Source organism: Lissotriton vulgaris, unplaced genomic scaffold (genome assembly GCF_964263255.1).
Source record: "Lissotriton vulgaris unplaced genomic scaffold, aLisVul1.2 SCAFFOLD_550, whole genome shotgun sequence".
In the NCBI taxonomy this organism is placed as follows: domain Eukaryota; kingdom Metazoa; phylum Chordata; class Amphibia; order Caudata; family Salamandridae; genus Lissotriton; species Lissotriton vulgaris.
This window is the reverse complement of record NW_028247597.1, coordinates 882,241-908,407: the sequence shown is the minus strand read 5'-3', so window position 1 is coordinate 908,407 and position 26,167 is coordinate 882,241. Positions and strand designations below refer to the sequence as shown.

Genomic DNA, 26,167 nt, shown 5'->3' with positions numbered 1-26,167 from the left:
GGTGGAGCTGTGTGGTGGCTGCATCGGTGGAGCTGTGTGGTGGCTGCATCGGTGGAGCTGTGTGGTGGCTGCATCGGTGGAGCTGTGTGGTGGCTGCATCGGTGGAGCTGTGTGGTGGGTGCATCGGTGGAGCTGTGTAGGTGGAGCTGTGTGGTGGGTGCCTTGGTGGAGCTGTATGGTGGGTGCCTCGGTGGAGCTGTGTGGTGGGTGCATCGGTGGAACTGTGTGGTGGGTGCATCGGTGGAGCTGTGTGGTGGGTGCATCGGTGGAGCTGTGTGGTGGGTGCATCGGTGGAGCTGTGTGGTGGGTTCATCGGTGGAGCTGTGTGGTGGGCGCATCGGTGGAGCTGTGTGGTGGGCGCATCGGTGGAGCTGGGTGGTGGGTGCATCAGTGGAGCTGTGTCGGTGGAGCTGTGTGGTGGCTGCATCGGTGGAGCTGTGTGGTGGCTGCATCGGTGGAGCTGTGTGGTGGCTGCATCGGTGGAGCTGTGTGGTGGCTGCATCGGTGGAGCTGTGTGGTGGCTGCATCGGTGGAGCTGTGTGGTGGCTGCATCGGTGGAGCTGTGTGGTGGCTGCATCGGTGGAGCTGTGTGGAGGGTGCATCGGTGGAGCTGTGTGGTGGGTGCATCGGTGGAGCTCTGTGGTGGGTGCATCGGTGGAGCTGTGTGGGTGCATCGGTGGAGCTGTGTAGGTGGAGCTGTGTGGTGGGTGCCTTGGTGGAGCTGTATGGTGGGTGTCTCGGTGGAGCTGTGTTGAGGGTGCATCAGTGGAGCTGTGTTGAGGGTGCATCAGTGGAGCTGTGTGGTGGGTGCATCCGTGGAGCTGTGTGGTGGGCGCATCGGTGGAGCTGGGTGGTGGGCGCATCAGTGGAGCTGTGTCGGTGGAGCTGTGTGGTGGCTGCATCGGTGGAGCTGTGTGGAGGCTGCATCGGTGGAGCTGTGTGGAGGCTGCATCGGTGGAGCTGTGTGGAGGCTGCATCGGTGGAGCTGTGTGGTGGGTGCATCGGTGGAGCTGTGTGGTGGGTGCATCGGTGGAGCTGTGTGGTGGGTGCATCGGTGGAGCTGTGTGGTGGGTGCATCGGTGGAGCTGTGTGGTGGGTGCATCGGTGGAGCTGTGTGGTGGGTGCATCGGTGGAGCTGTGTGGTGGGTGCATCGGTGGAGCTGTGTGGTGGGTGCCTCGGCGGAGCTGTGTGGTGGGTGCCTCGGCGGAGCTGTGTGGTGGGTGCCTCGGCGGAGCTGTGTGGTGGGTGCCTCGGCGGAGCTGTGTGGTGGGTGCCTCGGCGGAACTGTGTGGTAGGTGCCTAGGTGGAGCTGTGGGTGCCTCGGCGGAGCTGTGTGGTGGGTGCCTAGGTGGAGCTGTGTGGTGGGTGCCTAGGTGGAGCTGTGTGGTGGGTGCCTCGGTGGAGCTGTGTGGTGGGTGCCTCGGTGGAGCTGTGTGGTGGGTGCATCGGTGGAGCTGTGTGGTGGGTGCATCGGTGGAGCTGTGTGGTGGGTGCATCGGTGGAGCTGTGTGGTGGGTGCATCGGTGGAGCTGTGTGGTGAGTGCCTCGGTGGAGCTGTGTGGTGAGTGCCTCGGTGGAGCTGTGTGGTGAGTGCCTCGGTGGAGCTGTGTGGTGAGTGCCTCGGTGGAGCTGTGTGGTGAGTGCCTCGGTGGAGCTGTGTGGTGAGTGCCTCGGTGGAGCGTTGTGGTGAGTGCCTCGGTGGAGCTGTGTGGTGAGTGCCTCGTGGAGCTGTGTTGGTGGAGCTGTGCGGTAGGTGCATCGGTGGAGCTGGGTGGTGGGTGCATCGGTGGAGCTGTGTAGGTGGAGCTGTGTGGTGGGTGCCTCGGTGGAGCTGTGTGGTGGGTGCCTCGGTGGAGCTGTGTGGTGGGTGCCTCGGTGGAGCTGTGTGGTGGGTGCCTCGGTGGAGCTGTGTGGTGGGTGCATCGGTGGAGCGGTGTGGTGGGTGCATCGGTGGAGCTGTGTGGTGGGTGCCTCGGTGGAGCTGTGTTGGTGGAGCTGTGCGGTAGGTGCATCGGTGGAGCTGGGTGGTGGGTGCATCGGTGGAGCTGTGTAGGTGGAGCTGTGTGGTGGGTGCCTCGGTGGAGCTGTGTGGTGGGTGCCTCGGTGGAGCTGTGTGGTGGGTGCCTCGGTGGAGCTGTGTGGTGGGTGCCTCAGTGGAGCTGTGTGGTGGGTGCATCGGTGGAGCTGTGTGGTGGGTGCATCAGTGGAGCTGTGTGGTGGCTTCATCGGTGGAGCTGTGTGGTGGCTGCATCGCTGGAGCTGTGTGGTGGCTGCATCGCTGGAGCTGTGTGGTGGCTGCATCGCTGGAGCTGTGTGGTGGCTGCATCGCTGGAGCTGTGTGGTGGCTGCATCGCTGGAGCTGTGTGGTCGGTGCATCGGTGGAGCTGTATGGTCGGTGCATCGGTGGAGCTGTATGGTGGGTGCATCGGTGGAGCTGTGTAGGTGGAGCTGTGTTATGTGGCACTTTTTATAAATCATTAGTAAAGGAGATCAATGAAATTCAACTAAAACCCATATATAGCAGAAGAGGAGAAAGCTCTAGTAACAGGATTCAGGATGAATGTATTCCTTTGAAGCAAATCGCCAGCATGTGAAAGGTGTAAAATAGCAATCAGCATAAAACGGAAATGCCAGCAAAAGACTTTATAAAATTCTGTGTGGCCCTGAAAAAATAATTAGAGCGGTTAAATATCATTACCAACAACGGTTATTGTTTCAAGAGCAGCGTGCGAGATGGTTAGGCTGCAATATAAATAATCCCTCGGCATTGCTGTGGTGGGAAGGGGGGGCGGGGAGAGGCAAGAAGGGAAGAAAAGGGGCCGGGAGCAGCAGCCTTTGATGTGTTGGCCGGCCCTGCAGTGAATAATTAAGGGAGGAGAAATGCCGGATGGGGGAGGCTTGAGATGCCTGAGGAGGCTGGTGGCTTTGATGTGCACGCGCTTCGGGCACTGCAACAAATCGCCGAGTTAGGTGAACTCTGTTTAAGCTGCAATATAGCTCGCCAGCTATGCGCATGCGCATCAGCAGGCGAGTCCTAAAAAGGTGGAGGAGCCAGAGGTCTATGGACTTGGCAAACGGGATTTCGGCTGCAGCGAAAGCTCTGGGAATTGTCTCATGCTGTTTAATGACAGCCCTGTAGGTATTTAAACATCCCCCATTCGCATTTCTAGAGACGAAAAACACGTCTTTAGAAATGCCTTTGGAAGCGCAGCAGCATCACCATCAGCCGCACTTCAGAGGCTCCACTGAAGTATTTACTGAATGCAGTGGAATACTTTGTAGTGCGCACTGATGGTAGAAGGAACCATGATAGCAATCTGAAACCTTGTCAGCTATGCAGCATCGCGCGACACACCCACACATGGCAGGGGACACAGTACTGTGTCCCAACACAGAGTTTGGAAAGCTCTGCACTAGACTGTCACTGTTCTACTTGCTACATTGCATGAGGTCATTTTAAAAAAAGCATTTGCAATGCAATAGGTCTCTCTTTAGGAAAGTTTGAGCTATTGGTATTGTAAATAACAAATTTTTTATTTATGTGTTGGTTTTGAAAATAGCGAAATTAATAGCTTTGTCATTTACAATGCCAATAGTTTTAACTTTCGCAAATGTGACACCTATAGCATTTGTGATGCAATATGTGTTGTATTTACGTGACTTAGATGTATTGATATTACAAATAACAATGGCTTTTATATTTTTTAAATAATTAATACAAAAGTTATTGTAATTTATAATGGCAATAGCTTAAACTTTTGTAAATAACTTTTGTGAAGATTATGTTCAGTGTATTTTATTGTGACGAAAATACAAGAACAGAAGTGAAATATTAACATCTTTTTGTGACATTTATAATAAAGCTTGAAACATTGATATAAGATATTTGAACCAGTTGTTGTTGAATGATTGTACAGATTGATGCTGTGGTGGCGTTCAGTGATGCTGTGGTAGAGCATAGTGGAGCCTTGGTGGTGCTTGAGTGATGCTGTGGTGGTGCTGAGTGATGCTGTGGTGATGCGATAGATAGAGGGAGGGCGATAGATAGTTAGAAATGAAATGGAATGAAATTAAATGAAGACAATTTATATAGCGCGGTAGCTACCCTCAGGCGTCCTAGTGCTGCAGACATCGTGCTTGAACCGCTGTAGTCAGGAGGTAATCAGATTTGTTAAAAAGCCAAATTACCAGAAGTCTGCGGAAAACAAGCAGTTTGGGTTCTGATCTGAGTTGGAGAGGGAGGGAGTTCCAGAGCCTGGCATCATTATGGAAGGAGCGGCCTCCACACCTGGCACTCTTGACCCTAGGTATTACGGCCAGGAAAGAAGAACCAGTTCTTAGGGTGATAGTTAGAAGCGTGCACTGACGTCTGGTGGTGTGTGTGTGTGAATGGTGAAATTGTGCACTGACGGCTGGTGGTGTGTGCGTGCCTGGTGAAAGTGTGTACTATGTCTGTTGGTGTGTGCCTTGTGGAAGCGTGCACTGATGGCTGGTGGTGTTTGTGTGTGGTGAAAGCGTGTACTGATGAGTGATGTCTGTGCGTGGTGAAAGTGTGCACTGACGGTTTGGTTTTCAGTGTAGTTGTGTGTATGTCTGTATGTGTGGTTGTGTATGTGGGTGTGTGTGTGATTGTGTTTGTGTGATGTGCGTGGTGTTGTGTGTGTGTGTGGTGTTGTGTGTGTGGTTGCACTGTAAGGCATTCGCGAGCGTGGCAGTGCTAGATTTCACACTAGTGAGAGGCTTTGTGGTAGAGGTGTGCCAGAAAAAACTCATAAAAGTCAGATTCCAGCATAATCTGTACTAAAATAGATCAGCCTAACAAAAGTGTGTAAAAGAAAATACATAAAAAAATAGTTGTCTAACAATTAGTTGGGTCGGATGGTGGTGTGTCTGCCTGCCAGAAGCGTGCACAATGGCTGGTGGTGTGTATGCCTGGTGGAAGCGTTAACTGACAAACGGTGGTGTGTGTGCCTGGTGGCAGCATGCAAATATAGCTGGTGTTGTGTATTGTGTATGCCTGGTGAAAGTGTGCACTGACAGCTGGAGGAGCGTGCCTGTTAAAATGTGCACTGGCAGCAGGCAGTGTGTGTCTGCCTGGTGAAAGCGTGCACTGACGGCTTGTGGTGTGTGTGCATGATGGAAGCATGCACTGACTGGTGATTATGCCATTTGGGCCTTCTGAAGTATTTAGCCATGCAGCACATTATCCTGGGTGCTACACCATCTACTGTTACTTCAGGTGCATTGGTCAACGACCACACACCGAAGGATGGGCTTCCGTGCTTTTTAATGAAAATATGAAAAAGTTGTGTACATGTGTCCTCAGCAGCGAGACCTCCCCAATGATGTTGTGATGGGTAGAAAAATAAGTTTTAAAAAAATGCAAAATTTGCACTTGTATGTAAATTCTGTGTTTCTGTTTACCCCTAGCAGAATACACAACAGTTTGTGAAGCCTGAACTTTAGTAGGCGATGGGGGGAGGCAGGGTGTGTAGAGATTTGCAGATAGTGTCATGAGGCTTTGGTTTTGCGAGGGAGGTGAAGGCCTGGTGGCCTGGGTTGGAAAGTGGGGATGGATTGAATGGGAGGTGGTGCCATTGAGTTGGGGCGAGTGCAGGGTGGGGGCAACGCTCTGTAGGATTTGGAGGAGTGTTTGGGGTGGGGGTGATTGTAGTGTTGAGCAAGGGGGAGCCATGGTTTGAATGGATGGTTCAATCAATCAATCAATCATAGGAATTTATATAGCGCACTACTTACCCGGAGGGTCTCAAGGCGTTGGGGGGGGGGGGGAAGGGGGGGGGGAGTGCTGCTACTGCTCGAATAGCCAGGTCTTGAGCTTCTTCCTGAAGGAGAGGTGGTCTTGGGTCAGGCGCAGGTCGGTCGGTAGGGAGTTCCAGGTCTTGGCGGCCAGGTAGGAGAAGGACCTTCCTCCCGTTGGTTGAATGATGTAGGGTGTGACTGGAAACACCTAAATGGTGCTATTTGAAGCGCTGTCTCCATAGCGCAGGATACAACATATGCTGCGATATTATGATCTGTGTGCTTAGGGCGACGTTGGCTGGAATATGCTGTATCCTTTTGTTGTATTTTATCACTGAAGCAGTAGCTTGGGAGCGGGGGGGCATTTTCATCCTTTCTCTAGGGCCCATAACAACACTCTGGCCATATACTAGAAACACACAATATCATCTGAGGTTGAAGGGGTTTAGGTGGCGTGAATAAATCAGGAAAAGGACACAGTGTTACATGCTGGTGGTCCAATCAGATAACGGGACGGGCTAGATACAGTTGAAAAATGCGTAAAATAGAACAATTGAAGGACCTAAAGCAGGAGTAGAGGAAACAAAGGGAGCTGGTAATGAAACGTCACAATGGGTACACAGGTGTTAACTTGATCTTTTTGTTGCGCTGGCCTTTCTCTTGTGTTTTCAAGCGCTGTAAACAATGTGTCTTACAGCTACAAAAACTGTGACATTAAAACACCAATGACGGGGACCGAAAAAGTGCATGGAGGGGAGGGGGGGGGGGGGGCATAAAAGCTTATATTGTTGACAGCAGGAGCGACGAGATAAAGAAGAGTTGGGATATGGAGGGGTTCGAACGGAGAGCTGAAATGGCAGGGTAGAAAATGTGACAGGATAAGGTGGTGCCCAAAAAGGGTAAAGCACTGAGAGCACGAATGACAAGCAATGTATTGGGGGGTTGCGGGGGAGGGGGTTGGGGGGTTGTTACAACATTTAAACAAAAAGAGATGACATCCAGCGAGAAAAATAAGGAATGAAACGTGTGTAATTAGAGAAATATACTAGACTTTCAAGGATGCGAGTCAGGGTGGTAGCATGGTGAGTTAATTCATCTACACTGCGCGCAGCGTTTAGGTGACAGATTCAAAACCCAGCATGTCTCATCTACCACGTACCCTCCGAGCCTCAATGCAAGGCCCACAGCTTACAGGAGGCATTCTAATACGACTCATACCACACGTTAAGAAGCAGAATCAATGTGATAACAAGCTCTGTATAATAAGTAAATAAAGGTTCACAAGAGCGAGGCCAGCAAGTTCGGGAGCCCATTCCTTTGAAGTCTGAGGGGGGGAGCGGGGGAGTGGCTTCCTTTGTAGTCTGATGCCGTGGCTCAGACAAATGGTGGTGTGCGAGCGGCTTCCTTTCAAGTCTGATTGGGGGGGAGGGGGCAGGGGAGCGCGCGCCCGGCGCACATGCACGGGCCATAATCTGCATTCCAAAGCCCTCTGGCAGACTTTCCTGGAGCCCCTACATAATTCTCGCCGAAGCAATGCACAAGCACATTGGCCCAGTGAGACCTAAAAAATACTTTATGGGGCACGGTTTTAGCACTTAGTCCATATTGCCTCTCAACTCAGTACTTTGAGTGATGTTTCTAAATACTGTAGATGAGGTGATAGCTTTGTAGCGTGAATCTTTTCTGGATTAACATGCTGTGTATTATTCCGTCATCTAGTGGTTGCGTCCGGAATGCTTTTGCTTGTCCTTGTTTTTGTTTTTTTTTAGGTCTCGTAGAGCCAACGCGCATGCGTTGTTCTGCGAGAGTATAGTAGGGCTTCCAAAAATGCTCCCAAAGTCTGCAGATCGTACACAGTGCATGTGTTCGGGCGCGCGCACCATTTGTCCGCCTGCAGCTTTGGGAGCAATTTCGTTGCCGCTTTGATCTTCTCAGTGAGCCACGCGGCCACTGAGAACATCAAAGCGTCCGCGAAATGCTCACTATTTGTCACCCCCTCACTTCCTGCTGGCATTCCCTCCTCCCTTCTCGCCCAGTCCTGGTTTTATTCGAATCCTACCCCACGCACTCCCCTTCTACTATTTATTCTGTAACATCCCATTGCTCTCTCTACGTCTTATCTTTTTGTGTGTTCTCTCTTGCAGGCTTTCCCTTACGAACCGCTTGCTCTTCCGCCTGTCATGCCTGTGCTCATGTCTAATTTACGCTCTCTTTTCTGCACTAGTGTCCTCTTGTTTGTTCTCTCTAGCATCACCCTCATCACTCTCTCCTAACGAGTCTTCCTTCTCCCCCATTTGACCCTACTTGCACCCTCTCGGATCCATCTTCATTCTTTTGTGCTTTTCCCTGTTTCCGCCACACACTCCACTCATTTGTGTCTCCTTTCTGGCCTCTTTCCTACTTAACTTTTCATCCTTTCTCCTTTAATCCCATTTCCACCTTCTCGCAACCCCTTCGAGCACTGTTATCTTAACATTTGGGTTTCTCTCTGTCTGATGTCTGCCCTGCCACCATTTACTTTGGACCCTCACACACCCTCACCCTCACACCTCCTCACCCTCACACCTCCTCACCCTCACACCTCCTCACCCTCACACCTCCTCACCCTCACACCTCCTCACCCTCACACCTCCTCATCCTCTCGCACCCTCTCTCACCCTCGCACCCTCACTCACCCTCGCACCCTCACCCACCCTCGCACCCTCACCCACCCTCGCACCCTCACCCTCACCCACCCTCACCCTCACCCACCCTCACCCACCCTCGCACCCTCACCCACCCTCGCACCCTCACCCACCCTTGCACCCTCACCCACCCTTGCTCTCTCACCCACCCTCGCTCCCTCACCCTCCCTCGCTCCCTCACCCACCCTCGCTCCCTCACCCTCCCTCGCTCCCTCACCCACCCTCACACCACCTCACCCCCCCACCCTCCTCCCCCTCAATCTCGCACCCTCCCCCTCACACACCCTCATCCTAAACCCTCACACCCCCCACCCTCACACCCCCCACCCTCACAACCCCTCACCCTCACAACCCCTCACCCTCACAACCCCTCACCCTCACAACCCCTCACCCTCACAACCCCTCACCCTCACACCCTCACCCCCCTCTGACCCACACACCCTCACATCCCCTCACACACCCTCGCATCCCCTCACCCTCGCATCCCCTCACCCTCGCATCCCCTCACCCTCGCATCCCCTCACCCTTGCATCCCCTCACCCTCGCATCCCTTCACCCTCGCATCCCTTCACCCTCGCATCCCCACACCCTCGCATCCCCACACCCTCGCATCCCCTCACCCTCGCATCCCCTCACCCTCGCATCCCCTCACCCTCGCATCCCCTCACCCTCGCATGCCCTCACCCTCGCATCCCCTCACCCTCGCATCCCCTCACCCTCGCATCCCCTCACCCTCGCATCCCCTCACCCTCGCATCCCCTCACCCTCGCATCCCCTCACCCTCGCATCCCCTCACCCTCGCATCCCCTCACCCTCGCATCCCCTCCCCCTCGCATCCCCTCACCCTCGCATCCCCTCACCCTCGCATCCCCTCACCCTCGCATCCCCTCACCCTCGCATCCCCTCACCCTCGCATCCCCTCACCCTCGCACCTCCTCACCCTCTTCATGTTTTACAAAATTATATTCTCCTTGACATGTTTAAAACGGTCTTGTTAGTGAAGACGGCGCAGTGCTCAAAAGTGCAAGTTTGGAACAAAAGTGATACCCAAATATATACACAATCATGGATCCATGCTAATTCTTTGTGAGTTAAATACTAAGTAATAAAGCCTCAGTGACTTTTCAAACCTTGCCTAAGATTTTGAGGCATATTCACGTCGCAAATTGTGCCATCTATCTCATGCACCTAAGGGAGTACAGAAAGGCCTGTTGGGCACTCGTTAGTGCATAATATCCCAATCTATGTGTGTGACCTACCTCCAACTCCGTAATAGATACACTTCAGAAAGGAGGTGCCTTCAATGAATGCACTACACAGTAAAGAAAGCACATTGTCTATTTTCCATCTGGTATTAACCACAACATATTGTACAGAGGGATCCGTATTCCCGCCATTTTCTAAATCATGCAACGGAGCCTCATGTTGACCACTAAGGCCAAATTGCAACTGTGTGCACGCAGTCTGTGTATGATATATACCACAGCAAGTCCAACCTATTCTATACATATTTCTCTGTTGTGTTTATACTCTTGGTAACCAGGGCCATCGATGATTATGGAAGCAGCCAACCAGGTACACATGCCAGTTCAGTAATTCCGGACAAAAGCGCAACTCGCCTACAAAATAACTTGAATTACAATTATACACTCAAATATTATATTGTTGATATCAAAATATCCAAAGCTGGTTTAACAGTTCTGGATCTACGTGCAATGAAATAAAACAACCATTTGCTTACACTTAAGCTATTGGCATTGTAAATGACAATGCCTTTTTATTTATGTTTTGAAAACCAATACATAAATAGCATTGTCACAAGTGCGAGACCTCACTCCAAGCACACTAAAAAGGAGGGGGTGGAGAAGGGGAATGCTGCAGGGGGGGAAGCCTATGTGTTTGAGGGAGGTGCTCAGCTGTGCAAGCAGCACCGACAAAATGAATACGATGAGCTGCGACTAAAGAGAGGGGCATGGATGCTATTGAAGTGCAAGCACGGCATGGGGTGATTTCACAAAAAAAGCATTTGTTTAAAGGGCAGTTATGGAGACAGCCACAAAGTGCGCTATACACAAGCACAAGAAACTGAAAGCTTTGCGACAGACGTGGAAAAAATGTACATAGACTGGTGGTGTAGTGGAAGGTTAGTATAGCAGTGTAGGGGCGTCATTGGTAGGATATTTCTCTGCATAGGCGAAGTGGCGTTTTAGACGCCTTCTGCCTTTGTTATGGACGACATCTGTTGTGTGCTCAAGTGGTACTACGAGGCTAGTGGCCTTAGAAAGCCATGCATAAGTAAATGACTTGCCCAGCAGTTCTTAGAGGGGGTCGGTGGAATATAGTTCTCATCCTATGAACACTACAATGACAGGAGAGAGGTGGGCTGCCCGAAAACGCAATACTGACCCGGCCCAGCAGTTTTTCGGTCACCACGTGTAGTCCTCTACAAAGAAGCGTAGGAGAATCACTCTCAGTTCAGTGACACTTCGTTAATTAGCAGATTTATAAAGTACTGCATGCATGTCACCACGTTTCAGTTAGTTCAGAGCACTCAACAGAAAGAAAGTACTGCTTGTTGACTGGATGGATAGTTGGAGTGCAGGCAGAAAATAAACAAGCGTGAAAACCCACTAATCACTTGCAAGAACCAGAAGGATCGGAAAGAAATGTGAACGGAGGAACACCAGAGCATGCGATTCACTAATGAATATGAGGGTGAGAATGCCGTGGCAGTGGTGTTTGTCTACATCTGCTGGGGTCACAATAGTTATCTACGATGTTTTTTAAGAAAAGTGAGTCCATTAAAGCAAAAGTTGTACTGTTAACACAACCATATATTATACTAATTTATATGCAGCAGTGTAGCCAATCCATGTCCCGGTTTGTAGTTTCTTCCCTTAAGAGGACCGCCCACCATATGTCCTATTTAGTTACAACATAGAGAATGGACTACATGGTATCCTCTTGCGGAAATCATGAAATGGCAGCATTTATGAATAAAAAACAAGAAACAGTAATGCTTTAACGCTGAATGTTATGATTTCGAGGAGAAAATTTGACAGTGCACTGCGACAGTGATTCGACCTGCAGAGAAGGTGATTTAGCTGCAGAACAGACATGTAGAGAGGGTATTCAGATAAGACGCCTGGTGGGAGCCGGGGGCCTGGAAGTAACACTGGAGAGCTTTACAAAACAAGCTCTGGCATTGCGCGGAGGGGGGCGGGGGAGCGCATTTCTTTGAAGTCTGATGGGGAGGCCCGGGGAGTGGCTTGCTTTGAAGTCGCAGACAAATGGTGTATGGAGTGCTGTGTGGCTGGTGATGTGCACGCTCCTGGCTCACATGAACTGTGTCTAATCCGCAGTTTAGGGAGACTTTTCGTAAGCCTTACTAGAATCTCGTCGAACAATGCTTACGCATTGGTTCATTGATGCCTAAAAATAGGATAACAATCCGTAGGTTTGGCTAATGTGACTACTGAAGCAACTGGTTTCTTAGCCTTGTTCCTAGCATTCCGCGGCCTTTTTCTTGCCCTTTTAGTTAGTAGGGGGCAATCCTTGAAACTATAGAGACTATCCTCAGAGCTTGAGCAATGGGATTTAGCAGTCAAAGCTAACTTCATTATCTTAGTTCACTGGAGATCATGACCTTCATCAGTTTGTGTGTCTAAGCCCAGACTGACTTCACCCCCCCCCCCCCCCCCCCCCCCTCCCACAACCCCGGGCACCTCTGTTACCCTAAAATGTTCATGACCCACATTTGCCTGAGGTTGTCGCTGGTTCGCTTTCACGCTAGGTACACTAACTCCCAATTTCTTATGACAAACTGAGGAACCGACCAGGATTGGATAACCAGCTGTTTTTTTAAACTTTGTCAACAAATGATCCCTGCAATTTTAGGGAGATCGGACATCTTATCCAGAATGTGAAAAAGTGCATCTCATTAATTGATCATTAACCTCAGTCTGGGCCTTTACCACCAAACCTGTTACATTTTGTAGCATTGTGTCAATACCAGCCACATAGACTGCAAGTGTATTTATAAGTTCCACCTGTATTTTGAGCTTATTTGAATGAAAATAAAGTGTAGTAGTTATATAATTCATTGTATTTAGCAAACTTCTCCATACACCGGTATAATCATTACTTTTTATACATTGTAGAGTGCTCATCAAGAATAAGTGAAACCTCATATTTATCTAAAAACAAGAGTACAGTTTTGCAGCTTTAGGAATTTTCTGGGTTCACTAGCGAACCCACCCTCCTCCACCAAGGAAGATGAGACAGAGGGAAAAAAAAAAAGAATCCGAAGATGGCGACCAAAGGTGGGAGCTTTCGGAGGAAGCACGTCAACGTCACACGAGGACACCAGTATGTTGACGCCCACTAACGAGAGAGAAAAGCAAAAGACCAATACAACAACTCCGGACCCAATCACTAGATGGCAAAATAATGCATAGCATGTGAATCCAGTAAAATTCTTCAAGGTGCAAAACTACACCAACAGGTAAACTACGTTTTCAGATTTGTTCTCTTATGGCTGGGTGCTAAAAAAGCAGACGTTGCCCAAATGCACTGGAGTGTGAATTCTCTCTACAGTCCGCTTCTTGTTAAGACAGGCCCCAATAAACATTGACAAAGCTTTGTGAAAGTCTTTGCAACACGGTGGGAATGAAAAAATAAAGTTAAGCGTTGCCACTTGATAGCGTTTTTCTTTAGACTTCCAGCCATGCTGCTGTACAACATGGCTTAAAACATACATTGACAAAGCAAGTAGCTCTCGTAGCCGACGCCTATTGGCTCTGTGAATGCTTATATGGAGGATGATTAAGGTTTGAAAATCTGATGTCTTTTAAAGTAAAAGGAGGCAATTTGTTTGTCAGGCAGCTGAATGAAAGTAAAAATGTTGGTGACACTTGCTGAATTCGGGTGAATTGACACCAGTGTACGTTTGAGACCCAAAAATATTTTTGAGTTTACCCAGTATATTTTTTGTTTTTTAGGTCTCGCGACCTATCGATGCGCGCAAGCGCATCGAGCGTAGCGAGAATTCATGTGGCGAAAACATCTTCAAACCAAAGGGCTTTCAGCCCCGCGGTTTTCATGCAGTGCCCGTGTACATGCACGCGCATCGCATGCAAGCCCAGCCTCTCCCGCCCCCATCCGGCATCAGGCTTCTCCTCCCCTAGCAGCACTCCTCCCACACCAGCAACTCCCCCCTCCCACACCAGCACCTCCCCTCTCTCTCCACGCAATCACAGCCTCCCCCTCCCACACCAGCACCTCCCCCCTCCCACACCAGCACCTCCCCTCTTTCCACGCAATCACAGCCTCCCCCTCCCACACCAGCACCTCCCCCCTCCCACACCAGCACCTCCCCTCTCTCTCCACGCAATCACAGCCTCCCCCTCCCACACCAGCACCTCCCCTCTCTCTCCACGCAATCACAGCCATGCCGCACTGCCGATCCTGGCCTTTTCCAGCTCTTCCCTCCCACTCTCTCACTCTCCCGCCTCAACCCGACTTGTTCTTGTTTTAACTTACTCACAAAACACGTACTTGCGCCGGTAGCACTGTAACAGCATCTTGCTCAGACATATTTAAAAAAAAAAAAACACTTTATAGCACAGCCGCATAATGTTCTGTACCGTTCACAACTATATCCAACAACATGGTGCAATAGCAGTAAAAATAAACATGTATTTCAATGTAATCTCCGGGAAGGCTAGATTATTTGTTTGTTAAAAATCACTACATAATCTATCCGTCTACCCCAATACGGCGCTCTATTTTTTATGTAAACTCAATTTCAGTGTACAAGCCAAAGAAAAACATAGCCACAACATCTCCAGCTGGAGGTAACACTCCTGCCACACAGACAGCATCACAAACTGTAAGTAGCAAAACTACTTATCACAGTGCGCCAATTAATACTGGAGATTCATAACACAACTAAAAACACTCTCTCTCACACACACTATCTCACACACTCGCAGACACACTCGCAGACACACTCACAAAGCATGTTCTCACAAACTGTATCGCAGTCAGCGCACAAAAAATGTACACACAAATCATAAACAACCACACACATTGCCTCATCCAAATCTTAAAAAGCTACCTACACTTTACACAACTACTCTAACAAACAAGGCAACACTAACAATAGGCAACGGCGTAATACCTCTACTTTACTCCCCCCAAAAAAGCTTTACTCACCTGCTCTTCCTTTCCGTAAATCCTCTCCACGAGAAAACCCCGCTCCAACATATTCCCCCTCCGCCGCCTCTACTCTTCACCGGGGCCCCCTCCTCGGACCCGGGACTTCGCCAATTTTCCCGCCACCGCAGGGCTTTCCGTTCAAAATGGCGCCCTATCGTAACCACGTTACAGACGTCACGTACGCTTACGTCCACAACCCCCACTCACTTCCAGGCGGCATGTTAAAGTTTGAAGTTTAAGAAGAGGCAACATAGTTTTACAAGGGTACAAAATAGAACTTTGCATGCATTTTTCTTTTTTTAATAAATCGCTTGACAGGGGATCCCTGCTCACACACATTTGTGGCAGACGCCAAAGCGGGGGTACGGCTCGTGCCAGGATGGGCCAACTCGTGAACAGTGTTTAAAGACACAGAGGCAGAAATGAAACGGTGCAAAGTCAATCCACAGGTCCAAGGTCATACGAGAACACACTGGCTAGCTGGAGGCCACCCATTAGCGCCCTGGGTCTCAGTTTAACGCCAATGGGAATGTTCAGAAGCGTGGCCCAACCAGTTGAAGTACCAACAATCATTGTGTGTACTTGACTCCTAAAGCCCAGCACGGTCTCTTTAAAAGTGCCAAAAACATGTCAATCACTAACCACAGGGAAAGCACACCACCTACCTGGGCCTTGAGTAAGGCAGGGACAGGTTCACCCGGGAGACACGCCACATGGGCCAGGTTTATCACGGTGTCAAAGGCCGCGTTATCCAAGCCACTTGACAACACAAAATGCCTTCTTCCCATGTTGTGCAAACAAACCACTAGACTTTGCACACTTCATAACAATCTTTCTGCACTGAATGCGGAGGTTTGAAAACAAAGCACCCCCCTCCCCACCGAGGGCACATTCGGCCTCGAAGAACATTAGCAAAGGGTCTTGACAAAAGCAGTTAGCAGCCTGCTCTTTCCTAAGCCTCGGGCTACTCCTCCCCTCGCTCGCATTCCCAGGCTCTCCCGCCCCCATCCGGCATCAGGCACTCCTCCCACACCTCACGGACATCTGCTCATTTCTCCTCCCCCTCCCCAGCCAGCTTCCCCCAGGCCCCTGCTGCTTCACACCCTTCACACCCTGAAAACAAAGCACCCCCCTCCCCACCGAGGGCACATTCGGCCTCGAACAACATTAGCAAAGGGTCTTGACAAAAGCAGTTCCTAAGCCTCGGGCTACAGCGACTACACGAACAGCAAAGCTGTTTACTTAAACATGTAGGAACGTTTGCACATAACAGAGCTGGTGCATATGATGTTGGCAGGCTGGGAAAATGTGGAGGGGCCACCGAGTGATTTCACAGAATCGCCCTGTGCGAAATGCAAGTTACGCATACCAGAGAAAGTGCAAGGGACGACCAGGGCTGCAAGCATGACCTGCCTGGCCCTAGCAACTCACAACGAGAAACCTCCTACCACACACTGAAACATGAGTTCTAAGTACTGTGTGCGAACGTGTGCCCCCCTCCATGATGCGAACCCAACAACAAAAGAGCAAAACTGTTCAACAAGCACTGGCGTTGCCAATAGGTCTTGCAGTAGGAAAGTTGGAGCTATTGGTTTTCTAAATGACATTTTATATTTATATATCGTTATTGGCATTGTCAATAACAATATATAAATATAAAATGTTATTTACAAAACCAATAGCTCCAACTTTCCTACTGCGAGACCTATTGGCAACGCCAGTGCTTGTTGTTAGATTGAGGAGGGTCTGGCAGTTCTCCAACAATAAAGATTTGTAAAAGCACAACAAAATAAAACAGGCATGGACTAAGCCAAAGGACTGGTAGCCAGCGTCAGCCCTTTTGAATATTGAGCTGTAATAAGTTGTACATCAGGAGTCCATATGCCACATTAAGCATCTTTTCACTATGTCTAAAGCATTCTGTACATTTCTTGGGTATCCCTGCGGCTTGAAGTGATGTTAGGCATATTTTGTCTAGGCAATAAACGCTAATTTAGTTTGGTGTGCCGTTTGTTGAGGCACAGATGTTTTATTTACAACTGTGTTGTAGCAGATAAAAGTACAAATACCTTCAAATTTCGTGACTGCCATTTGATTGGTTATCTTTTACTTAGTACAAGCTGTGAAACCTGATGAGCTTTCCTTTGCCAAAAAAACTCCAGATAAAACATAGGGTTTCACATATTGCCTCAGCGATGCGAGGATACCTACAATAGCCCATCCTTGCCATGTTTAATATTTCCTCTCTATCATAGATTGTTTTGTACCGAATTTTTGTGACAGTGCTGTAAAATGTTGATTGCAGAAGCTCTTTAAAACTCTAAATGTAAATATTTGCATTTAGTTAGAAGGGGTGACTTATTTCCAGGCTCAGTGCAATGTTAAAATATTAATCAGAACTTCAACCCTGTGGCAAAGGCTAATAGAAAAAGAGATATAAGATTCGATTTTTATGCGTTGTAATTGGGCAAACCACAAAATAATTTGTAGGCTAACCTACATTATCTTAGTGCCTGGAAGTTGTCTTGGAAATAGGAAATGTCCTTGGTCTTAGGTGGTGTACAACAGCATGCAATTGTTTTTAAACAGTTTTGAATTATCATTGGACAGTTAATTTTGTAAGATGAACCAAACTGCCCTATTTCTTGCCATTTGATTTAGTTTTTTATTTTAGTCAGTATGGTGTGCACAAATCCTCCCTTCTTTAATAAATGGCATAAAAAAGATATAAAGTTTGGTATTACCATTTTTTGTGTCTACTTGAATGCTGCAAAAATATTAACAGCATTGACTTCCTTGTGTCTGTAATTAGGTATACATTTGATGGGCGATTTGTCTTTAAACGTAATGAGAATTTCAATTGTTAAACATTTATTAAATATTGTCTTTTGAATATTACATCCCCATGAAGCCTGGAAAAATGGTAGAATATTGTTAATTTTGAATTGAAATCTTTGTATCTGGTTCCGCATTGGTAATAATCTGTCCCCCATTAACATAATTCCCTATTCTAAGAAGAAAATGTAGCATGCTGCTCTGATCTGTGAATCTTTAGCCCTCTGAATTGTTAATTCCATGCTGGATTAATTTCAGGGCATTGATCTGAATATCTTTTTTTTAATGATCATTTGGCTATACAATTACAGCCTTGCTTCAATTTCAAACTTTGAAGATCAATTTATAAGAGGGGCAGTCTGCTTTACATTAGTCTATCATCATGCAAATGTTATCATCCTGCTAATTGATATGTCAGTGTAGTTTTGTTGTTAGATATTTTCTAGTTCAATGCGTCCCAATCATCTTTTTCTCTTTCCTTCCCACAGCAGATAATGGCCAGCGTTTTCAAGAAACCTGTTTTGCATTTGCTTTAACACCTCAACAAGTACAACAGATCAGCAGCTCTATGTAAGTTTTTCTTATGAGTTAGATATCTTAAATGTATTGATCGATAATATAGAACTATGTGCACATGATTTTAAAATGGAATAGGTATCAGCAAGACTTTTATGCATCTCCTGATAGTGAAAACCTAATTATTTTTTCTTTGCTGGTTTTGACTCTCTGGCATTTAACGTAATTACCCTTGTGGAAGTGAAGTGTGATATTCTTTCAAGGATAATGATGGAAAAGAGAGTGGAATAAGAGACTGAAGAGTGAAATGGTTGTAATGAATGAGAACTGTAGCCCATACCTGGGCTGGAATTGGTGTGCACGTTTGGTGTCCTCTAATGTGGTAGTGCCCTTTTTAAATCGAGGTTAACTGAGTGAATGTCGTTGGAAGTTAATTCTTAACTGACACATTCTGTGCCCTTCTTTGTACTGGACTCAAGTGGCTACAGAGTAGGAGCTTAGAGTAAGGAAGTGTGAATTCAATTCCTATCCTGATGTAGGTTATATACTATACCATTGTGACATGATCCAGTGGTGTACAGTCACCCATGGTCAGCTCTCATTCGTGCAAAGTGATTAGATACTAACCATTACAAACAGGGATATGCCAGAAGCGTGTAATCTGGAATCCTCCTCTTTCAGCATTCATTGTTTTTCTAAAAATTGTTTAGTGATAAATATTTCTAAATTTGAGGAGACGGAGTTACATGGGGTGTTACGCTGAAAAAGGTTCTCCTTCCGATGGGCTGCCTTGCTGTTTTGCTAGTCAGGTTTGAGTGGTAGCATTTGATGTCTCAGAGAAGGCCAAGTATCACCTTTTCTCAAGACCTAGCCTGCTACATCAGTCAGTGCTGTTGGTTTTCTGAAAAGTTGTCCTTAATATAGTTCAAGATTGTAGAGCTCTGAATCTTGCTGTTTAAAAAGTTTGTTATTTCATAGTTCCGTTCAGACACCGCTATTATCTCAAATATTTTATTGTTGTTTTTACATGTCAACTGCTGCGTCAGAGCAACAGTATGTGGAGAGTCGCTGGTCAGCTGGGCTTAAATATGACAAATTTCACTCACTGGTTTTCATTACAAGGTATGGCTGTGTGCAATCCGATACTATGAGAGAGTTAAAAGCTATTCTCACAAGACCCACTCTTGCTTCTCACCAAACACTAACATGACTGAGAAGTGCAGATAGAATACTTGCATCTTAATTCTTTTGAAATTTTGACAGCCGTCCGGTGTGATCTCAAGTTCCATTCCAAGGTCTGGAGGTGGATGGATCAAGCTAAGGGAGGAGGAGGAGGAAGATCAGAATGTGTCCCTATGTTGTTTTTTAGTGACCAAGTCACATTATTTGGTGAGAGTTAAATAAGCCATGATATGTAACCATAACATCTTAAGAGGGTTAATTTCTTTTACAAATCCTGGTAAGAGGTAGCTTGGTTGCTGTCAGTCGGATGCTTTTGTGTTTTGAGCCATAGTTGATTAACAAAACAGCAAGTAATATTCAGCTCTTCTTTAGGCCTTAACTATTTTTAATGAAAAACTATTTTCTGCAGAGTTGGTCAGCCCACTGTACCATTTCCATGGTTTTTTATTAACTTCAAGTTTTGGATGGGAGATATTGTCACTTAGGAAAGTTGTGGCTAATGGAATGAAGGTAATTGCCTTAACTGTATTTGTGAACCAAAAAGCAGAGAATACATTTAAAATTTTGTTTATTCTGTTTATTCAGATTTGTTTTGCAGTAATCTGAGACGGTTATTGAAGGGAACATGTGGTAAAATATTGCTCAAACTTCCCTTTAAGGGAGTTTGTTCAAAGCTTGGTGATCACCAGTAAAGCCACTCCTGTTAACTTTTTTTGGGGGGGAAAATCCTTTTATTAACATTGATTACACACTCGCAAATCAGTGTTCAGTTATCTTAAAAACTTTAGCCATACATTGCACAGTCACTGGCAAATCGTACATTAACGGGGCGTTATCACCTATATCACTCCTCTCCTGCCTCCTCCCCCCCTCCCCCTCCCCCCCCTGCTCCTCTATACTTCCGACAGGGACCCCAGATCTGCCTCCATTTATTCACGCACACGCACCCCCTGGCCTTGTAGACTGTCTCCTCCGCTCTCTGACACTAGTCCAAATCCCTAGGCCACTGGACACACTGCAGTGCCTCCTGCGCCACCCAGCTCCTGGCTACGTTTCTTTTCGCCACCCCAGCTGCAAGGCCATCCAGATTTCGTTGTACCTTGACCAGTCCGTCGGGCCCTTGATCATTAATAAAAACCATTGTGGTTCCACTGGGACTGGCGAACTCACAACTAGCTTCATAGTGCGAGCCTCTCTGGTCCAGAAAGGAACCACATTTGGACAGTTCCAAAGAATATGAAAGAAAGTTCCCTCTTCCTGGCAACCCCTCGCACACAGACGGGACAGAGTTCTGCCCCATGAGAACAGGTGTGTCGCAGGTAGTACACCCGGTGCAAGATTTTAACCTGAACCAGCCAGAAACGGACCCGCACTGCAATTTCATGTGGGCTCTGCAGGGCGCCTTGCCAGTCATAGTCTTCTAGGCCACCTATATCACCCTCCCAATTCGCCCGCAGAGACAGCAGTGGGCCAGGCATGTTATTAATCAATTTACGCTAAATGGTTGCTGTGGGCTTCTCTAAGATGGGGTCTAGCAGGAGCCTGTCCTCCATGGGCGAATACTCTGGAATTGATGTCTCTAATGGGATGTGGGCGTGCAAAGCGTGAGAAAGACGCAGGTAATGGTAGTGTTGTGAGTCATGCATTTGGTATTCCTTTTTCAGGTACTCGAAGGATCTGAGCCCCCCCCCCCCCCCCCCCCCCCCCTCCAAATATCCCCAAGGTATTCGATTCCAATCAACTTCCAGCCTTTGAAGCACGTAAGCCTCTTCACCTCCTGCAATTGGTCCCCGAACCAGAGCGGGGTTCTGCCGGTTATAGTGTCTGTCCAACCCAGGAATCTATTGGCCTCTCTCCAGCACTGCAGTACCACCCCTGTATGCGAAGGCAAGTCACCCTGAGGTTTTGGCGAGTATAGGAGAGGTTCGAAGTTGCCACCCTGTAGGCTAGCTCAGAGGCCTCCACGTAGACCCAGTCAATAATGACCTGGAGCTGGGACACCCAAAAGTATAGCCGCACAGCCGGGAGGGCCACCCCCCCCCCCCCCCGCCTACACCCCCCCTCGTGAGTTTGTTAAGCGAGATTCTCGGGTTACCCCGTCCCAAAGCAATGTCCGCAGGGCCTGTGATATATGCCTGAACACCCCGTCTAGCACTGGGAATGGAGTTCTGCAGGATATATAGGAGGCGTGGTAACGCCAGCATTTTGAAGAGCGTGGCGTGCCCCATCTGTGTGAGAGGCAATGAGCGCCAACGAGCAACACCCGATGCCAACCGAGCCAGGTGAGGATCCAGGTTTTTGACAAAAAACTCTGCCCTGTCCCTAGTGATATACACTCAGAGGTATTTAAATCCCTCGGTGACTACCAGTGCCGGGCATCGCAATGGGATCCTCCTGGGGGCCCAGAGAGAGGATAGATCAAGGATTTTGTCCAAATAATCCTAAAGCCACAATAACTTCCAAATAACTCCGAGGTGGAGCGCCTACGCCATAGAATGGTGGGGTCTGGCCATATAGAGAACTATATCATCGGTATATAGGGATATACGTTCCTCCCAGTCATCCATGAGCGCCATGCCCCAGAATGACTGATCCCTCCTGATCCAATGGCTCGGCCTCTCATACAACAAACTCACCCTGCTGCAGAAGACCGGCCCAAAGCCCAGCTGTTACAGGACCGTGAACAGATATGGAAGTCAATACTGTCAAAGGCCATTGAGGCGTCCAGCGCCATCAAGGCCGTTTGGGTGTCACCCACATCCTCAGTCATGTATAACACCCCATAGAGGCACCTCAAGTTATGCCACATACTCCTATGGGGCATGAATCCCGACTGGTCGACATGTACCAAATCAGGCAGGACCGCAAGTAGACGCGTCACTAATGCTTTGGCCAACACCTTGACCTCCACATTGATGAGCGAGATGGGGCGGTATGAGGAACAGTAGTCCGCCGGTTTCCCGGCCTTATGGATGACCACGATCGTGGCCTCCCGTTGATCCGGCGGGAGCACCCCCTCTTGTCTCGCCACAAAGAACATGCGTCTCATGGGATCTATTACAACGTTGGCCTGCCGTTTGTATATTTCTACTGGGAGCCCGTTGGGCCCCTGCGCCTTACCAACCTGGAGCGCGTTAAGGGCGTCCCCCGGTTCTAAGGCCGTAAGGTCCGTCCCTAGACTGTCGGTCTGTTCCTGAGACAGCGTGGGAAGCGCGAGGTCCCGAAGGAACTCCGCACATTCTGATTCGGATCTGGTGCATACCGGAGTGTACACCGCCTCATAGTAGGACGCGAAAGCCTCCGCTATGTTGCCGCTCGCCGAAAACCAACGTTCCCGCCTCGTTCCTCACCTCCGCGACCCAGGAGCGCTCTCGATTTCTTCGTTCCAACCAGGCTAGCAATTTCATGCTTTTATCCCCTGCATCGTAAATCCGGTGTTGCACGGCCAGGTAGTAGGCCTCCGCCCCCCCACCCCCCGCCAATGAACAAAGTTCCCACTGTTTGAGGGCCAGCCTGTAGCTGTGCTCAGCCGGTGGGACCCCCCCCCCCCTCTCGTTCCAGCGCCTCCACCTCCTTCTCCAGCTGCGCCACCTTGAGCGCCTCCTCCTTCTTCTGCGCTCCTATCAATGCCTGGACCTGACCCCGCAAGACGGTCTTGAAAGCCTCCCACAGGATGACCTGGGAAATCGACCGAACCCCGGTTTTCTGCAAAGTAAAACTGGGAGCCCTCCCTCAACTTGTCGGCAATGGAATCATCCTTGAGACGCCATGGGTCAATCCGCGGGAAGGCCGACCTAGCAGTTTCCGCCCCTCTGAGAGTGACACCCACCCGCGAGTGGTCTGATAACCCCTGGGCTAATATTCAGGAGTCCACAAAGTCACCCAATTGGTCCACCCTGGCTAATATGTGGTCTATTCTGGACAAAGACCCATGTCGAGCTAAGTAAAACGTGTATTGCCTTTTTTGTAGGGTGGTGAGATAGCCATATATCGCAGAGGCCCAGCGCTGAGGTGAAACTGCGCAAGCCGCCCCCCCTGTGGCCCTGCCTCTCCACTGAGCAGTCCATATATGTGTCCATTACTGCGTTAGTGCCCCCTCCCAAGATCGCAGTGCCCCACAGTAAATCCGGCAGATGGGACCCAAGCTTAGTGTAATTCGGGGCATGTAAGCCAGGTGGAATATAGCAAGAGCTGAACACTAACGTGTGACCCTCCCATTTCGCTGCAACCACCACCAAGCATCCCGAATCCTCGTCCCACTTACCAGTTACAATCAGCTGGAGCGCTGTACGGACCAGAATCCCCACCCCCCTGGAACCAGATGTGAACCCTGAGTGGGCCAGCAGCTTATAGCCGAACCTGTCCAGCGCACGGCACGTATTGCCTCTCAAATGAGTCTCTTCGAGGAGAACTACATCCGGGCCGCGGTGCTTCATGTACTGCAAGACCAATGTGCGCTTAACTTTATTGCCCAACCCATTTACATTCCACGACCAGATCCTTAACCGTGACTGATCACCCATACTAGAGCATGCAGGATCCCCCTCAAGCCACTGCTTGTTGCTAAGTGCTAAGCCATGTACCTGCGAGGTTTGAACACTGTGAATAAAAAAAAAGGTCCCACAACACCCATTCCCCCCCCAATCCTCACGCCCCTGCTAGGTGGGCCCCCAACCACCCACCGCTGAACCATGCAGAGTGCCTGCCGCCCCTTCAACCCCATACCAACAAATCGAGGGGACATAAACCTGCATCCGCAGAAGAAGTCATACTGGGATGACTGAGTTCACACCCCATGAGGAAATCTCATAACAGGGCCCCCCTCCCCACACCCTACCCTCCTGACCCGAAAACACAAATTGTGGCATTGTCCAAATGAAGGTCCCCCGACACCCTCGAGGCCTGCAGGATAGCATCCTGGTCTCTATATTTAAAAATACAAGCAATGATGGTGCGCGGAGGTGCCCTGCCTCCAGCGCGCGATGCACTCTCTCCACCGAGAAGAAATTTGACAGGCGCTTCGGCTTGAGGTGCTTAATTATAAGTTCCTCCACGAACCAGTCCGTGGACGGGCCTTCCATGCTCTCCGGCCCACTTATGATTCAGATATTATTGCTCCGCGCCCGGCTTTTCTGATCCTCCAGGTGGGCGGCCATGTCGTCTTGGTTCTTCGTGAGCTTGGTCACTTGCTCCTCAAGCGTCTTTGTCTTGGACTGCAAAGTGCCTACTCCACTCTCCACCTCCGCGACCTTGTCTGACATTTTACCCAAGTCCGCCCGAATAAGGTTGACCTCCTCAGTCACTGAGTCAAGCTTGGGCTCCATGGTGCCCCTCATCTCTTTGATGGCACCCCGCATCTCCATGATGGCCACCATAATGTCTTTTAACGAAGGGTCTGCCCCGTCGGTTAACCCTTCGCTCCGCTGGCTCTTTCCAGGAGGGTCATCTTCCCTTCCCACACTGACCGTGTATCTATTTATCTGCCCCTGCGTCAGGGGTCTATTGCGGCCCATGGTCCTGGACTCCACCCCGGTCCGAACTTCCGCCCACTGTTCCACTCCTTCTGGCGGACCTCCGGACTCTCACTCGGGCGCAATCGCAGCCATAGAACACTATGCGGCGCCTGCAAGACATTGTGCCCCTCCAGTCTGCACCCTCGCAATCTATCCCACCACTTAACTGGGCCGCACACCCAGCAAGAAGCTGCTTGTCACCAGCTGAGGCCTGCGCACTAATTCCGCTCCGGGTCAGGCCAAGCAGTGACAGAGGGAAGTACTTTTGTGCGGCAGTGGGGCCCCCCCTCGTGTTGCTGTTCGGCCGCCGTGTGCCCACCAGCTTTCACGCCAATGGCAACTCGAGTGTCTCAATTGCCCTGTCACCCTGCCGCCCGCTTGGGATCTGGTAGAAAAAGCCCCACTACTCACGCCAGGCCAAATGTCCTTGGGTGCTCCGCCAGGCCACTTAGCGCCAAGCCAGTCTCTGTAGGTGTTGTGTTGGTCAACGTGCGCCACGGCCCGCTCCACAGCTGTCACCAGGTCGGGCCAAGCCTGTTCGCCCCTCCAAACAGTGAGGGCAAGGCCGAGTATCCCGATCACAGCAGGCCCCGTGCTCCAGTGCCTGCGAATGCCCCTGCCGCCATTTTGTCGTGGCCGCTGCCAACTCACGCTGCCAAATGCCCAACGCTGGGGTCGTCCCGGTACTGCCTCCTCACCTCTACACTGCACTCTGATTTGCTGCGCTGCTAATGATTCTCTTCGGCGGAGCCTACACATGCTCCCTCGCAGCCTGGGTACCGCTGCTGCTCCTGGTTCTCTCCCAGCCCGCTGGCTCCCAGGCCCGATAGGCTCCTCACGCCCGGGCCTCTCCTGCCAGGCTCGCCTTGTGAGCCGTGCCGTGACCCACCATTCGCTCCCCCAGGCACCGCTGAGAGCTGCCGCTCTACACTTCAAGCGAGCCTGGCCGAGGCAATAACAGCAGCACCACGATGTCGCCAGTCTCTGGGAGTACGGCCGGAACCGCCGCCTCCACCATCGGCCGCGTGCACACTGGGCGCGGGACGGGGAGCCTCATCCCAGCAGGATACACTCTGCCCCGATGCAAGTCCTCCAGGTACATGAAATGTCACTCTGCCTCTGTCGCTGCCCCGCAGCCGCTTCGCCAGGCCCTCCGCAGGTACCAGCGACAGGGCTAGGCAGCAACGGACGCCATTTCCCAATAGCTGGACTCGCGGCCCGGCCCTCAAAGCAGCCCTCCGAAGAAACCGCAAAGCAGAGCAGCTACAGATCGGAAAAGCTACCCACTGCCTCTCTGCAGCTTCAGCAAACAGTAGATTCCCTTCAACGGGGCGCATTATGTCGGATGGTAGGTATATCAGGTGCCTCTGCTACCGCAGCTATTCTTGTGTGCGGCCCTCCTGCTAACTCTTTTAAAGTAAAGTGTCTTAAATGTAGAAATCCCTGACCAGTGTGCA

The 26,167-nt window shown here is 49.8% G+C and overlaps 1 protein-coding gene across 1 annotated transcript in view; it reads left to right on the top strand.

Annotated features, from left to right (window-relative positions):
* PIAS1 (protein inhibitor of activated STAT 1) overlaps positions 1-26,167 on the top strand; it is an 854,757-nt gene that overhangs the window by 213,226 nt on the left and 615,364 nt on the right. The window contains exon 3 of the mRNA XM_086949739.1: positions 17,988-18,069. Within this exon, the coding sequence (XP_086805865.1) occupies positions 17,988-18,069 (82 nt within the window). The remainder of the gene's footprint in view (positions 1-17,987; positions 18,070-26,167) is intronic.